The sequence below is a fragment of the Grammomys surdaster genome, unplaced genomic scaffold, assembly GCF_004785775.1.
Source record: "Grammomys surdaster isolate TR1022 unplaced genomic scaffold, NIH_TR_1.0 100, whole genome shotgun sequence".
NCBI classification, from domain to species: domain Eukaryota; kingdom Metazoa; phylum Chordata; class Mammalia; order Rodentia; family Muridae; genus Grammomys; species Grammomys surdaster.
The window spans coordinates 751,748-769,003 of NW_021604579.1; the positions used below are offsets into that span (position 1 = coordinate 751,748).

General features: G+C 42.5%; 1 protein-coding gene across 1 annotated transcript in view; it reads left to right on the plus strand.

The window, feature by feature from the left end:
• Positions 1-17,256, plus strand: part of Smap2 (small ArfGAP2) — a 48,181-nt gene that overhangs the window by 19,960 nt on the left and 10,965 nt on the right. The window contains exons 2-4 of the mRNA XM_028784950.1: positions 11,276-11,409; positions 13,532-13,617; positions 14,520-14,598. Of these exons, the coding sequence (XP_028640783.1) occupies positions 11,276-11,409; positions 13,532-13,617; positions 14,520-14,598 (299 nt within the window). The remainder of the gene's footprint in view (positions 1-11,275; positions 11,410-13,531; positions 13,618-14,519; positions 14,599-17,256) is intronic.

Consider the following 17,256-nt stretch of genomic DNA (forward strand, 5'->3'; position numbering starts at 1 on the left):
TTGTGGTGCCCACCTTTGATCCCAGCATTGAAGAGGCAAAGGCAGAAAGAACTCTGTGAGCTCCAGGTCAGCCAGTGCTACACAGAACCTGTCTTCAAGAAAAACAAACAAACAAACAACAACCCAAAAATCAAATTTTACTGTATTCAGTGTTTTCTAAGTTTAGAGGGCTGGTCTCTACTGAAAGTAGCTTAGGGCTTCCTGGTTAGACAACTTCATCCAGTCTCATCAACTTCACAGGATTCTTCAACACAAGCAGGAAATCTTTTGGCCAACTTTTTGCTCTTTCCTTAAAATATGTCTTCTCTTTATTTTAAAAAATCATAGGAGCACATACCAGAATTTCCCTAGGAAATGCCAAGAGACTTGGCCCCATCCCAAGGTTTTAGATATCACCATGCATGGCCACCCAGCTAGAAAGACTGTTTTTTCCTTTGTTGCTAGGGGTTAAGCCCAAGGCCTTGTGCATAATTTTTTAAATTAAGGCATTACTGACATGAAAATTGCATACATATACATGAGTTACAGCATGGTGTTTCCACATGAATAGTGTAGATTTTTTTGGCAGTTAGGAAACTCTTGTGGAATCAGTAACTCACCACACCAGGCCCTTCTGTGTGATGCGTTCTGTCACAGAATCAGAAGAATGCCTTAGGTGTCCGTGGGTGGGAATTACCCTTTCGGGCTCCTCTGGGACACAAGAGCATGACTGCTGGCATAGTCTTTGGAGAAAGTGATGTCACTGTTGGAATATAGAAACAAGAAGATGGGTAATAAGCAATGGCTTTAGAAAGGCCCAGATCATGGAAGAATTTATGCCATACTTAGTTGACAGTGGGAAATCCAGGTACATAGTCTCTGGATAAAATGACCATTAGGACATACCTTGCAGGATATCTTTTTCAGAACCAACAAAAATATGATCTAGGACCTTACCCTTTCCCTCTTGAAGTCTGAAGATTACATTTCAGTAAAAATGGTACTGACTGGTTGATTCCATAGTTACTTATCACCAGAAGCAGCAATAGGTATATATTACTAATTTCTATTCCATACAACCTAGCTTATATACTAAATCCTACTTACCTAGCAATAGTAAACCAGGGAAATAAGACTGATGTGGAGCTAAATTATTGAAAATTAATAATTTCAATTCATTCATTCATTCATTCATTCATTCATTCATTCATTGAGACACAATTTCACTGTGTGGCTCTGCCTGCCCTGGAATTCTCTCTGTAAACTAGGCAAGCTTCGAACTCCCAAAGCTTCGTCTGCCCTGCCTTTCAAGTGCTGGGATTAAAGGTCTGTACCACCACTGACTGGTTTAAAACTTTAATGTTTCTTGGTGTTGCATTTTAGGATTTTATTGGGTTTGTGCACTAGAGATTTATCTCAGGACTTCAAGCATTCTAGGCAAGCACTCTACCAGTGTTTCCTCTCTCTTAAAATTTATTATTAATATTATTTTTATTTTTTCTTTAAGACACTGTCAAACTAAGCTACTCAAGTAGACCTTGAATTTGCAATCTTTCCACCTCAGTGACTGGGATTACAAGATTGGAAGTAGCTGGTATTTTAGAACCACACCACCCGACCTAACAGCTTAATGAATTAGAGACATTATAACTGTCTTTTACAAGAGCTAGATTTTAGAGACAATCTAATCTTGGGAAGGAAATTGACTCTCAAAGAATTGAGCTGATTTACAGTCAGGTAGCATAGTTCAGATAATACTTATCTTTAGCTCTGTGGATTGCAAGGATCAGGCAGATAAACCCAGATATGCTCAACACGTTACTGGACTAGTTTAGAGCAAGTACTGGGTTTCCTAGGGTTAACAGAAAATTCTTGGTGATACTTCCTGCAACATTGGCTGTTAGATTGGTTTGGACTTGTATTCCTTTCTGAAATCCTTGTATGTTTTTCAGTGGTATTTTCTTTTGTGGCCCTCCCTGGCCTAGAGCTGAGAACAATCAAGTGAGCTTCACAGTTTGTTAGCAAGGCTATCACTTGAGAAAGACTAAGAATCTTTCTTTTCTTGTCCAAGACCTCAGTTGATTTCTTGATGTTAAGAGTTTGCAGGTGTTTTGAGAAAAGCCCTGATGGCTGCTGACCTAGGTCTAGGTCTACATTGACTATCGTTTCATCAGTGAGTACTCAGCAGGGCTCTGTTTCATTAACCTCCTTTTCCTAGTTACCTGGTAGACCTGAGGTTGCTTTGTACCTCCACTGAAGTCATAGCAATTCAGCTGCTGCATCTTTTCCCCTTGATTGGTCATCTTGATGAAGTTGACTCAGCTGGCTTGTACTTTGATCAAATATAAGAAATGGAGCTCTCCTCTGCTAGAATCTCCTAGCCTTCACCATTGTCTTGCATATTTCATGTAAATCTAGGAGGAGTGAAGAGCAAGCTCTGGGAGATGGAAGTGGTCCAGATAGATGAATGGAACCCACCTAAAACAAGCCTTCTGTAAGAGTCTGTGCCATCTAACTGTAGAACCAGCTAACACTTCAGAGCCAGTTGATCACCTGAAGCAGTGGCTTTCAACCTTCCTAATGCTGTGGCCCTTTAATACAGTTCCTCATGCTGTAGTGACCCCACCCCACCCCAACCATAAAATTGTTTCGTTGCTACTTCATAACTGTAATTTTGCTACTGTTATATATTGTAATGTAAATACCTGATGATATTCAGGATATATGCTACAAAAGAGTCATGCATCCCCTGTGAAAGAGTTGTTTGATCCCCAAAAGGGACCCTACAAGTTGAAAATTACTGACCTGAAGGTCCCCTGTATCTAGTGGGATGGCTGGGCTCAGTGACATCCAAGGTTCTTTGTAATTCTGGCTCTGGCCCTTTTTAATGATTTATTATTTATTTTTACTTTATGTATATTGGTGTTTTGCCTTCATGTATGCATGTATGAGGGTGTCAAATCCCCCGAGCTGGAGTAACAGGCAGTGGTGAGCTGCCATGTGAGCATTGGGACTTGATCCTGGCTGAGTCCTCTGGAAGAACAACCAGTACTCTTAACTGCTGAGCCCTTTCTCCTGCCCGTGTACCTCTGACTTTTTAACGTCTTAGTGTAGTACTCTCCCCCATCCCTTAACAGACAGAAACACAGTTGCAAGATAAGATGGCCCAGAGGGAACAGGGCCTCTCTTGTAGCGCATTCTAAGAGCAGAGCTTGATTGAGCAAGCCCTATTTTAGTCTCATGGTTCCTTCAACTGCTTGAATTTACAGAAGTTACTGCTTACTGTTTATTTTGGAATGGGGAACTGGATGGGCACTTTTTGAATAAACAAAAGCAGGCTGGTAAACATACCTCTTGTAGGTAGCCCTATTTAATTTCCCACATCAACCATCAATCAGGAAAATGTTCCATAGACTTACTTACAGGCCAGTCTTATTGAGGCATTTTCTCAATTAAGATTCTCTCTTCCCAGATATGTCTAGATTTGTGTCAAGGTGACAAAACCCAACGAGGACATTATCACATTTAAACTAGTTTTCAGTGCCAATTCCAGGCTCATGAACTGAATTTGAGTGTTTTAATTTCATTAATAATTAATAGGTCTATAATTTGATTATATTGCTTGGCATTTTCATTTGCTTATCTTGTTCACACACACATTCACAGTGTACATGCATGTGCACACAAGCCATGGCACACATATGAGATAGAAGACAACTAGAAGTTAGCTCTCCTTCTTCCATCATGTGGGTTTCTCATGAGACTTAGCAACAAGTGCCTTTGCCTGCTGAGCCATTTTACAGCCACAGCAGCATTTTTAAAAGCTATTGAATGATAGTCAAGAAACATGAAATTAATCTCAGTCTGAATGGAGGAGCTAGGATACTAGTAAAGCTTAGAGAAGATTAACTGAAGAAGGGAGACCCTGCATGTGTGTAGCACTGTCCCAGAGAGAATGGAGGCTGTCTAGTGCAGGCATTCCTTCTCTCCTTCCTAACCACCATAGTGAACTGTTCTCTCTTCACCTTGGTGGCTAAATCCTGAACTGTGAGTCAGAATAAATCATTCCTCCCTAAGTTGTTATGTTTGTGACAAACAATGACAGACAATGTCATAGTGACAAGAAAGGAACTAACATAGGAAAGGAGCCCCCACCCTCCAAATATTCACCCACAGTGCGAGGAGTATAGATCAGTGGTAGAGCCCTGGCTAGCATGTGTGAGGCTCAAGCTGCAGGTCTCACCACAGGAAAAAATCACCTCCAAATCATCTGCTAGAGCTGTGGCAGCGGACAGGACGTGAGTGTCACCGTTCTCCTGTTCACTGACTTTACCACACAGGCTCATTTTCTGCCATTCCTGAGAGCTGATTGGAAGTCCTCTGGCCCTGGGGTCTTTATCCTGTTTCTGGATACGCTGCATTAGTTTTCATACAACTTGATTGTTAGAAAGTTCTTTCCAGGCCGGGTGGTGGTGGCGCACGCCTTTAATCCCAGCACTTGGGAGGCAGAGGCAGGCGGATTTCTGAATTCGAGGCTAGCCTGGTCTACAGAGTTACAGAGTGAGTTCCAGGACAGCCAGGGCTACACAGAGAAACCCTGTCTCGAAAAACCAAAAAAAAAAAAAAAAAGTACTTTCCAGATCGTGCTACAACCACCGTCTCCTCACAGGTGCAGTTCTCTGATGCCTCATCAGAGTTAGCTCATCCCTCTCCTGTGACTGCTCGGCATGTTAAACACTACTGTGTCCTTCACTGAGAGGTAGCAAAAGAGATAGGCTCAGTTAAAAGAAAGAATTCTAATCCCACTTCCCAGAGCTAACTTTTAGTATTTAGTCTGAACTTTGGATACCTTTCCTGGATAGCAATATTAGAATGGATTCTCATATGGTTTTAATACTGAATTTTAAAAGTAAGTATGTCATAGAAGTAGTTCTCTTCTTTCTTTTTTTCCCCCTTCTTTTTGTTTTTGAGATAAGGTCAAATGTATCTCTGATCTTGAACTAGGTAGACCAGGCCAGCCTTGAACTTCCAGAAATTCACATACCCCTGCCTCAACGCTGGGATTAAAAGTGTGCACTATCACACTCAGCAGAACAGTTTTATTTCTGTATCAGAGAACTAAAAACTTCATAATTCCTTTATGTAGTCTACCAATATTTTTTTAGTTTTTAGAAAGCAACACTAAATCAGATACAGTGACTCATACTTGTAGTGCCAGTACTCGAGAGGCTGAGACAGGGGTGCCCCCTGTGAGTTCCATGCCAATCTCTCTCTCTCTCTCTCTCTCTCTCTCTCTCTCTCTCTCTCCCCCCCCCTCCCTCCCTCCCTCCCTCCCTCCCTCCCCCCCTCCTCTGTGTGTGTGTGTATTTGTTTGGGGGAGGGGAACTATGTAACCCAGGCCAGCATGCCTGACAATAATGAACAATTTTAACATATTCATGTGTCCTACCTGCTTTTCCCTTGATACATTTATTTATTTTTATGAATATGAGTATTCTATCTGCATGTACACCTGCATGCCAGAAGAGGACATTAGGTCACATTACAGATGGTTGTGAGCCACCATGTGGATGCTGGGAATTGAACTCAGGACCTCTGGAAGAGCAGCCAGTGCCCTTAACCGCTGGGCCATCTCTCCAGCTCTAGATTTATTTACCTTTACATGAGCTTTAAAAAAAAATTCTGCCTCTCTGCTATGTGTGGGGAGCTATGCTGTACTCTAAGGATGATAGTGAGTGACATTAACTCTTGTGACACAGTTTAGCAGGAACAATCCCAAACATAAGTACATAACGACCAATTGCAGTATAAGTTAGAAAACACAAAGGATCAAGCTCACACCACTGTTTTAAAGATGTCAGTTGAAATATGCTCAGGTGAAAAGGTGTTGGGATTTCTATACATCTTTCAATTATTCTATTTAATATGAGGTTTGTGGATGGGGGAAGGATGTAGGTTGAAATTGCCAAAGCTGGTGGTTAATTATGCTCTGCCTTTCTGTGGCTGACATTTCCTATAATAAGATGTAAGATGGAAAAGAAAAGACAAGAGGACTGTGAATTGATGCAGATTCATAACCAAGGAACCCGGGCCTCACAACTTTGAGGCAGACACTCTGCTGCTGAGCTGTACCCGGCACAGCTCGCAGAAAGCAGCTGGATAGGTGGACATGGTTAGGCTACAGTGTGGCTGGTGGTCAGGGAAAGCGCTTTTAGGCTCTGGCAACAGCAGGTACAAAGCTTTCAGAAAGGACAGGCCAGTGCCTTGAGGGCAGAAAGAAGGGGGGGGGAGGGGTTCTGTCTAGGCATGGGAGGACAAGACCTTGGAGACCAGGGAGTTGCTATACACCTCTGATCTCAGGACTCAAGAAGCCAAGGCAGGAGGAATGCTAACCTGGGTTATACAGCAAGTACCAGGCCAGCAAGGGTTATATAACAAGATCTGTCTCAAAAATATCAAAACAACAAAAGGGTAGTAATAGATTAAAAGGCCTTTGGAGACATGTACAACACTTGTACGTGACATTCACACCAGTCTACATTTTTATCCCTGTGTAGGAAACTCCATGGAAGATGATAGTCGGAAGTCTGCCTGTACAGACTTGGATTTTGGAGATTATTCTGGTGGGAGTCAGAGGGCCAATTCGTTATTAACGGTGTAACTTAGAGATAGAGCACTTGTCTAGCATGTCCGAGGTGCTAGGTTCAGTGCCCAGGACTGCAATAGAAACTCTGCCTTTGTATCCCTAGTACCTAGGCAGTCTATAATATCACTATGAGAATGAGTGCTTGGAGGTGAGAGATGAGAAGGTAGAAATGGATTGATTCCTTCTGGAGCAGAGGGTGTATGTAGTTCCTTTGATAGAGTGCTTGCCTGGCAGTCACAGAGGCCTGGGTATAAGGTACAGCACCACAGAAAACCTGCGGTGGTAGTATACACATGTAATACCAGCACTTGGGAAGCATCCTTAACTACACAGTGAATTTAAGACTATTTGGGGTGACAGAGACACCCTGTCTTTAAAAAACAGATAGGGACTGGAGAGATGACTTAGTGGTTAGGAGCACTTACTGCTTTTGTAGAGGACTGAAGTTCAGTTCCCAGCACCCACATGATGGATTACAACCATGCCTAACATGGGTTCCAGGGAATAGGGCCCCCTCTTCTGGCCTTCACAGGCACCAGGTACACATACAGTATCCCTAAATACATTCAGGCAAAACATACACATAAAATGAAAATAAATAAATCTTTTAAAAAAATAAATGGATAGAGTTGGGAAGTTTCTGGGTACACTGAATAGGGCTAGATAGAAAATGAAATGAAGGGATTCTTGCTTCTCACGTACCTGTTAACCCTGGCAGCTCTGGTCGGGGTGGGGTTGGTAACAAGCTGCAGTGGGGCTGCAGCAGTTACTCAAGTATATAATGCTGTCCAGGGTGGAATATAAGTTGGACATTGCTTGTCTGCTTTCCATTTTACATTTGAAGCCACCAGCCCTAAGGTATCAGAGTGTGTGCAGGTAGTGTAAGCCCAGATTTTCCCGTACTACGTGGATACATTCTTTTTCTTTTTTCTTTTTTTTTGGTTTTTGGAGACATAGTTTCTCTGTGTAGTCCTGGCTGTGCTGGAACTCACTCTATAGACCAGGCTGTCCTCGAACTCAGAAATCCACCTGCCTCTGCCACCCAAGTGCTGGTGTGCGCCACCACTGCCCGGCACGTGGATCCATTCTACACTTGATTTTTTAAAAATTGATTGACCAAATCTACGTGCTTTGTTCATTTTCATGTGCTCGTCATTGCGTAATGACTCCCTGTCATTGTGAAGTGGTCAGTCCCTCCTGATCCTGTGCTGTAGCTCCCGAGGGCTGCGCTCGCAGAGTCGCCTTGTTCTTGTGCTAACAATCTCCGTTTGCTTGAATTAGTTGGTATCCTTTTGCTTCCAAAACTGTTGAGAACATTACTTCGCATCACCTCTTCCCACGCTTAATTTCAGGATGATGTCTCTGTGGACAGTTGCAGGGACACCAGATGTAGGCAGAAGCTGCAAGGCCTTGCAGCAGTGGTGTCAAACACTATGGAATCTGAGCATCCCCTATCCAAGCAGCCTGGACCATCAGCATGAGTGGTGGCACATGCTGGCATAAGGACAAGGACTGCATGCAGAGGATTGCATTGCAGCCGGGTGTGTGTGTGTGTGTGTGTGTGTGTGTGTGTGTTAAGTGATACAGTTTAGACTATTTTGGAGGAAATAAAGTTGTTTAAAATTTTGTGTTTCTTGGCACATTGAACAAGTCCATTCCACTGTAATAACCATTTTTGTGTATTTTACAGTATCACACATATCATAAAACACATACAATACATTTCATTTAAAAATAAAGGGAGTGGAGGAAGTCAGGTCTTGGTACAGGCCTATAATCCCACAATGCAGAAGCAAAGGAGGAAGGTTTGCTATAAGTTTGAGGCCAACCACGACTTCATAGTGAGATCTTGTCTAAAAGTGGAAAAAAAGCACAACAAACTACAAACCCCTAGCATTCTGTAGTATCGTCCAGTGTTGGGGAGACACATGTGGATCCATTGACTGGCCCTTCAGTGGAGATTACTGGGAAATATGGCCTAGAATCCTTCTTCTGTATCATGTTCTTATGTGCAGTTGTTACTTATTGATGTTCTTTCTGTTCTAGACAACTTGAGGTAGATGTTATTAAACACATTTATAGATGGGGAAACCGAAGCCTGGGAAATACAACTTTCTGAAGGTCATCTGATGGAATTGCAGTTTTTTCTGACTTCACAGATTATACCTTTAATAACTATACCATTTCCCCATATTTTCAGCCATATAAACTGAATGAGAGTGTTGAGGCTTGAACCCAAAGTTTGGCATATATTAGGCAGGTGCTTTACCACTGAGCTCCACTCCTAGCCCATAACTAACTTTTGTCTCTTCTTGATTTCATGGTCTCTTTTGGGTTATGTAGTTGGTGACTCATAAGTCTAGTTGCTCAAAACCAAGAGAGAACTCAGGTTGTAGGGCAGTGGTTGAGCTTTTGCCTGGAATGCATGAGGTCATTGGTTTAGCCTCAGATGCAGGGAGGTCAGGTGAGGGAGAGAGACTGAGTAAGGTAGAAATGAGAAGTGTCACTATTTTACCGGAAAAATGTGGGAGGGATGCCGGGTGGGAGGACTGTGGAGGTGGGAGAGGAAGGGAGGCTGTCATCTGGCTGCTTATTAAAAGATAGTTGCCTGTATTTCTATTCTGGGGTCTTTGCAAGTGTGTAGACTCAGGCGCAGGAAGACTGCAAGTGTCTGGAGATCCCAGTGCTGCTAGTATCTTAGGTGACTGTAGATTGCTTTCTCTTAGACCCAGGAAGCAGATAGTCTAATCTTCCATAGCTAACTTCTTTCCAAAAATTTTTATTATGTTTGTTTACTTGCTTTTTAATGCGTGCATGCGTGTGTGCATGTGTCTTGTGTTTGTGTGGTGGGGTCCCACTGCATGTGTGGAGACCAGAGGGCAGCTTGTGAGAATTCATTCTCTCCTTTCACGGTGTGGGTTCTGGAGATTGTATTCAGGTCACCAGCCTCGGTGGCAAGTGCCTTGACCTGTGGAACTGTCTCACTGGCTCCATCTTAACTATCTTGATTTCAAGACTTTCAAATCCAGAACTCAAGAAATACTGATATTTGGTTGGTCCCATTTAAAATTTTAAAGATCATATGGTAGTTCTGAAAACACTTCACAAAAACAGGAATTCAGCACCATGAGAAGCCTCCTTCCCATTGGTTTGGCTCTTTCCTTTTGCAGCTGTATGACACCCCACTACCAGATACAAGTACATGAGTCATTATGTGTCTCTTAGCCCGTAGAAGACTATGTAATCAGCTAGGGATTTAGAGAGACTGAAGGAAGATCTTTCAGAAGATAAAACCTGAACCAGAAGACTAGCAAAAAACCTCCAAGCAGAGAGCACCCCCTGGTGGTGGCTATGAAGACTTGCACCTCCTGTGTATTTTGCTATAATGAAATTTACCTGAATCAAAATAGTATCATTCTAATAATAATTATGGGTTTCTAAGAGTTCCCATAGGATTTCAGATTTCTAAGAGTTCCCATAGGATTTATTCATCAAGACTGCTGTCAAAATCCACAGGCTGAGCAACTTTTTTATTCCAAGCACAGGCCCTGCTATTCTCTGTAGAAAGCCAGCAGCATTGGTGTCACTTCAACCTCTAATTTTGATACTGTGCTTAATATATGCCATTAGTTTCTGAGGAATAATAGAGAAGGAACCATATCAAAATTTTCAGTCAGTCTTTGGTAACTGTCATATAAGTCTCCCCCCCACACACACTCTGTATAAAATTATGAGAAACACTTGGAGATTTTATCGAGATATTATTAGGGTGAAGAGAACTGTCAGGGCATAGAAGATTCTATAACAGTTTTTTTTTTTTTTAAACTCACATTTGAGTTTTCTCTTTGTACCAATAAGCGTTCAATTAACTACATTATCTGGCAATTCTGAATCTAGATAATTCTGTAGTTGGGTAAAGTAGGGACATCAGCCCAGCTGAGAGGATCTTGTTAGGTTAATGTAGATGCATATTTTATAGGCCTGAGGAGAGGAGAGGATAACAGCGTTTTCAATTTCAACATGAGCCTGGCTGACCTGCAGTGTACATATCCTTTTTCTTAGGAAGAAAGCTGAATCCAAGCCCCCCACCGTCACAGTGTCTTCCACTGTTGGTGTAAGGTACCAGGTTAGAGAGACTTAGATGTGGCTTTCTACCACTCTCCTGGGAGTTTTCTTCATAAAAGTGACAGAGTACTATGACGTGCATTTTAGCAGTGATTAGACACTGAAAACCTGTCCCGTGTCTGCACATTGGATAGTTCCATATATATTAGATACCTGAAACTGGCAAGTCCTAGGCAGAAAATAGACCTGGGATTGCCAGGGACTGGGAGCTAAGGGCCGATGGGGAGCAGGGTTATAGAATGCCTGCTAGTAGGTGCGGGATTTGAGTGATAAAACTGTTCTGGACTTAGAGTGGTGATCACCGCACAGCGGTGTGACTGCCCTGGAAACCTCTGTACTGTGCACTCAGAGTTTAAGCTGAAAGTCAAACATTGGTCTACAGGAATGAGTAAAGTCAATAAAAAGGTAATTGAAGTAAAATCTCATTTGGTTTTAGCAGAAATGTTGTTTGATAATCTAAGCAGCACAGATGAGCTGGGGCATTCTCATAATCTGTACTTGACTGTCCTGTCTTGCTCTTCACAGGGCCGAGATGGGCCTCCTGGAACATCGGTGTGTTTATCTGCATTCGATGTGCTGGGATCCACAGGAATCTGGGGGTGCATATATCCAGGGTAAAATCAGTGAACCTCGACCAGTGGACTCAAGAACAGATTCAGGTACCAGCACAGCCTATAGCTGGCTTCTCTTGTGCCCACGTAAGAGCAGTTTCAGATTGAATGCTAAACTGATCATGAAGGTGAGGAAAGATGAAGAGGAAAACTTAGTTGTCAAACACATTTCTCAAATTCTCATTTATTTATTTATTTATTTATTTATTTATTTATTTATTTATTTATTTATTTGGGACAGCATCTTAAGGGGTAGCTTGCCCTAGCTGACCTGGAACTCCTAGAGATCTCCCTGTCTTTATTCTCTGAATGCTAAAATTAAAAGTATGTACCACTATACCCAGCAAATTGTTATTTTCATTGTTATTTTGTGAAAAGCAGGCCTCTAACTCTTTCTGTACTTACCTTAGCCTCCCAAGAACTGAGATTATAGGTGTGACTTTCTATTAGATAAAATTATTATTCTTTCAAGTTGGTGGGATTTTTGGCATTTATAGATACAACACTTGTGGTTTTAGATGTAGGCAGTCATTTAAAGCAAAGGAACAAAACCACAAAAACACCTTCTGGGCTGAGGGCACAGCTCAGCGAGGGAGTGTTTTCCTAACCTGTAGAAGTGTGCTGGTTTTGATCCCCACGATTAAAAAGAACAAACCAAACCCTTCCAAATCATAGACTATGCATTTTCTTCCTTGTTTTAGGGATTGAGCCAGGGCCTCCCATATACTAGGCAGATACTCTAAGCTGTGCCTCTGAGCTGTGTTTCCAGCATAGTGCTGTGCTGCTAAAATGAATGTATAAGTCTAGCTTGCTGTCAGCTTGGTGGCCTGGTGGTGACACATAAACTGTTGCTGCCCGATAGCCTGAGGCCTGCTTTTTAGTGTAACGCCATTGTTCTTTGTTCTCTCTTCCTATGTTGAAACCCTTTTTTTTGAAGATTTTTTTGCCTTCCTGTGGGGGGGGGGGCAGGTAGGGGTATTAAGGAAGGAGGATGCAAAGAAAACCACTAGCTAAAGCTAATGGTAGAAATAGGAGGTTTTGTTTAACTCCTGTCAGAAGAGGCTTTAGAAATGATCTCAGACTCTACTTGTAGACCATTGTAGGTCTAAAATGGTGAGGGACGTTTTTTTTTTTTCTAGATTCATTTCTATTGGTGTGATAAAACACCTTGACCAAAAGCAACACAAATGAGGAAAGAGAGGGTTTATTTGGCCTACAACTCTAGGTTCCAAGCCGCTATTTTGGGTAAGTCCAGGCAGAAATTTGAGCAGCTAGTCACATCACAGCAACAGGCAGAGCAGAGAGAAACAGGTCCACATTGCCTCTCAGCTAGCTTTTACTTGTCTTAGTACTGTTCAGAAACTTCTGCCTAGAGAGTGGTACTGCTTACAGTGGGCTGGGTCTTCCTATATCAATTAACGATCAAGACAATCCTCTGCAGTCATGCCTACAGGTCAGTCAGGTCTAGCTAACTCCTCAGCTGCTACTCCTTTCCCAGGTGATTCTACATTGTATCAAGTTGACAACTGAAACTAACCAGCATGGAGGTCTACTTAAGTGCCAAGTGGAAAATGCATGTATTCATAACAGAACAAAGTAAGGTAGATAAAAGTGTAAGTTTAGAAAGGCTGAGGGTGTAGCTTAGTGGTAGTAGAGCAGTTGTTTACTAGGTACAAGGCCCTGAGTTCAGTTATCAGCACTGCCAAAAGAAAAAAACTTGTATTAACTTAGAATTTATAGCACCTGTTAGTGCCAGCCCTGTAGAAATCTGATGGATAACTGTGTAGCTTGGGTTTTCAAATGAATTATTCCTGAATTATTTATGTCTTTTAGACACAACTTTCAATTAGAAACAAAACAAAACCTGAGGGAATCAGAGGCTCTCCAGTCCCAGGGAATGAAACTTTTCTGGCCTCCTCAAGCACATGTGATGTACAGACTTATATGCTAGAAAAACACTCATGCACACAGAGAAAAAAGAAAAAAAAAAAAACAAAGTAACCTGTGGAGAGGAAAAAGCTGTGGGGACTAAATGTTGGGAAACAGAACCCACAAGTTTAAGCCTTGCTTCTGCCACTCTCTGAAGCTGGCTCTTCTGCACAGTGAGGACTGGGCAAGATGAAGGCACTTCCTGGACTCACCTCCCTGTCTGCATTCTCTTTCATTGCAGTGCATGCAAGAGATGGGGAATGGAAAAGCAAACCGACTCTATGAAGCCTACCTTCCTGAGACCTTTCGGCGACCTCAGATAGACCCGTATCTTTTCTGGAGTGATAGCTGAGTGCAGTTTTGATATTTGGGAAGAACCAGGCGACCTTCAAGGCCTGAGATTAGACTGTGTCATCTCTGCATGGATTAACCAAAGACTTTGGTTTTTCTCTATTGCAACCAAAACAAAAAAGTGTTTATGTGCTGATCCTGGGACTGTCATCTAGCATCAAGTAGGAAAAGCTAGGGAATTAGGGCTGCAGTGACTTCACTGCGAGTTCTTCCATAGAGTGACAGCTCCAGTAGTTTCTGAATCTCTGACACTATTGTTTGACGAGAAGAATGGCTCACTGTGCTCTGGTGAACCCTGACAATTGGCAAAACTGTCACTGCTTTTTAAATATCTTGTATAAAAGTATTGAATTGGACTGGTCTATCAGTCTTGTTTTCCCTCCATTCCCTCAGCAGGGCCTGACAGACACAGAGCAAGCCTATTTGAAGGTGGTGTTTCTCAAGGAACTTCGAAGACTGCCTTGTTAGGGTTTGACGTTGGTAGGACCTGTTACATGAAAGAGATCTATCAATCAGAGTCTGGCAGCAGGGTGTAAGCTTATTTTTGAGCGGCTTTTAGGTGCCTTTGAAGTCTGTTGATCAAGGGCCTTAAAACAGATCATTGATTTCTTAACCTGCATCAGCCACAGAGGTCACTGTGTTCAGTGAAGGTTAATCTCACTTGCTGTTGTCATTACTCTAAAGGGAAATCAGGAAATGGTGATTGCCTGCAGTAGCCTTGAAGGAGTGATTTCAAGGTTTTGGTCAGGGAAACTGAATATGGGGGGAAACCAGGCAGGAAGGAAAGGGGAGAGCATTGCCACAGGGGACAAATTGATCTTTTACATTTCCACTGATGGAGACACAGTTTTTGATTCATCCTTAATAAGTGTTTGCAGAGCTGTTGAAGGATTTATTCGAGATAAATATGAGAAGAAGAAATATATGGACCGAAGTCTGGACATCAATGTCCTTAGGGTTGGTTGTAAATCTTCCAAGTGTTGTTTATACTAATAATTTACTTTTTAATCAGGCCAGGGAAGAATTTGAAAGACTTCCACTTAATAAACAAAATACCAATGAAGTAGAAAATGGTCCCAAATGGTCAGTTAATAAATGTGAAAGTAGCCTGTCATGGCAGTGCAACTTTAATCCCATCCAAGATTAGAGGCAATCTCTGTGAATTTGAGGCCAGCCTGGTCTACGTAGCAATATCAGGCCAGCCAAGGTTACATAGTTAGGCCCCACATCAAATAAATAAGCAAACTAAAGCTTACAACAAACAAACAAACAAACACATATATAAATGTAAAACTAGGAAGAAGCCAGGTGTTGAGTTAAGGCTATGATGTGGAACAGGCTTTGAGCCCAGCTCATGGATAGGCAGCTCATGGACAGACAGGACAGTCATCAGAGGATTCTTTGCCTTGATCTACATTGAGAACTGCTACTACTTCTCAGTTCCAAATTTTTTTCTTCCCTCCCTCCTCCTTTTTCGAGTTTTTGGGACAGGATCTTACCATGTAGCTTAGCCTGACTGCAAACTCCTGCCTCTACTTTCCAAGTCCTGGGAATATAGGTCTCTCCCACATCCAACTCGACAGTCCTTCCTTTAAAAAACTATTTATTTATTTAGTTGTATCTGTGTGTCTGTGTGTAGGCACCCACTCACATGTGTACATGCATGAGTGCCATGGTTTACATGTGTCTGTGTGCAGGCACCCACTCACACGTGCGTGTGCATGAGTGTCATGGTTTACATCTGGAAGTTGGAGGATAACTCATTGGAATCACTTCTCTCCTTCCACCATGTGGGTGTCAGCAACTGTGCTCATGTCATCAGCAAGGCTCTTGCCCACTGAGCTGCCTAGCTGGTCCAAGAGTATTTCTCAAGATGGACATGTTGAATATAATAGGTCAAGTAGAATGATAGTGTGTGTATGTACATGCATGTTTTAATATGTGTGCACATATACTTTTTGTTTATAAATGACACCAAGAGAAGCAGGTCTGTCTAGTGAAGTCATCAGGTTCCCTCCAGTCTGACCAGCACATCCTTCCACTGTGGTATGCTGATGGCCTGTCACTGGACTAATTGCCAATGGGACGCTTCCTTTTTTTCTGAGAAGAGTTTCAGAGGTAGATGGGTCGCAGTTGCCAAATGTATAGCTGGGACAATTAACACCACACAGGAGGGAATGCAACGTAGTTTTGGATAAGTATGCCCACTAATGATGACAGGAGAAAGCAACAAGGATGGCACTTATCCTAGCGCAGCTGTCATCCATCTTCTAGTTTTTATTCTACTGTTGTTTTACTCACTTTCTGTTTTGGGGTTGAACCCAGGCTCATGCATACAAGGCAAACACTCTGCCACTGAACTACATTCCCCAGCCTTTCGGTACTTATTCTAATGGATGATATAGCCAGGGAAATCACTATATTTGCACGGGGCTCCCTAAGCTATTTCACGTAAAAAAGCCTTCCCTGGCCAGATGTGGTGGCACAGGCCTTTGGTCCCAGAACTCAGGAGGCAGAGGCAGGCGGATCTTCATAAGTTTGAGGCAAACCTGGTCTATAGAGCAGGTTCTAGGATGGATAGCTGGGCACAGGGAAACCTTGTCTCAAAAACAAAAACATCAAAAGAAAAATGAACCCAGAAAAGCCTTCCCACATATGAAAAGTTAAGCTATTGGAACCAGCTGTAGATGGATATTTGGCAGGGTATGAGAAGGGCATTACCTGGTGAGTCTCGACAGGTAAGGTAGTACATGCAGTTAGGGAAAAGGAGTTCCTTGCCAACGAATGACTCTTGACTCTTCACCGTCATCTGGGGCTGGGGGATGGGGGAGGCTTGTCAGTATGTGTTCCAAGAAAGAATTAACCCCTTATACAGCTACACCCCAGAGAGTACCATCCAAAAGAATTTCACAGAGCTGGAGAGAGAGCTCAGCAGTCAGTAGTATGTGCTCTGTAGGAGAGGCTGAGAGCTCCATTCCTAGCATCTACCTCAGACAGCCCACAGCTGCCTGGAACTCTGCTTCCACGAGATCCAACACCTACCTTTTAGCCTTTGTAGGCCCTTTGCACTCACATGCACAACATAACCCCTACACACACACACACACACACACACACACACACACACTACATAATTTAAAATAAATCTTTTAAAAAAGAGTTTAGAGCCAGATGGTGGTGGCGCACGCCTTTAATCCTAGCACTTGGGAGGCAGAGGCAGGCAGATTTCTGAGTTTGAGGCCAGCCTGGTCTACAGAGTGAGTTCCAGGACAGCCAGAACTACACAGAGAAACCCTGTCTCGAAAAACCAAAAAAGTTTAGAACCAAACTGCATACATTTTATTTTATTTTATTTTATTTTATTTTATTTTATTTTATTTTATTTTATTTGTGGAAAATAAAAGCTGTGTTCACTGTGCTGTAGTATATGAAGTATAAGATCAAATGACATCAGAGGGTACGCAGAGTGATCCAGAAGGTGGAGACAGGCAAGCTGTGGCAGGAGGGTGATCCAGCGCTAGTCTTGCCTTTGCTGCAGCCCTGCCCACAAATAAAGAAATACTTAGACTTAGTTTTTTTTTTTTTTTGGTTTTTCGAGACAGGGTTTCTCTGTGT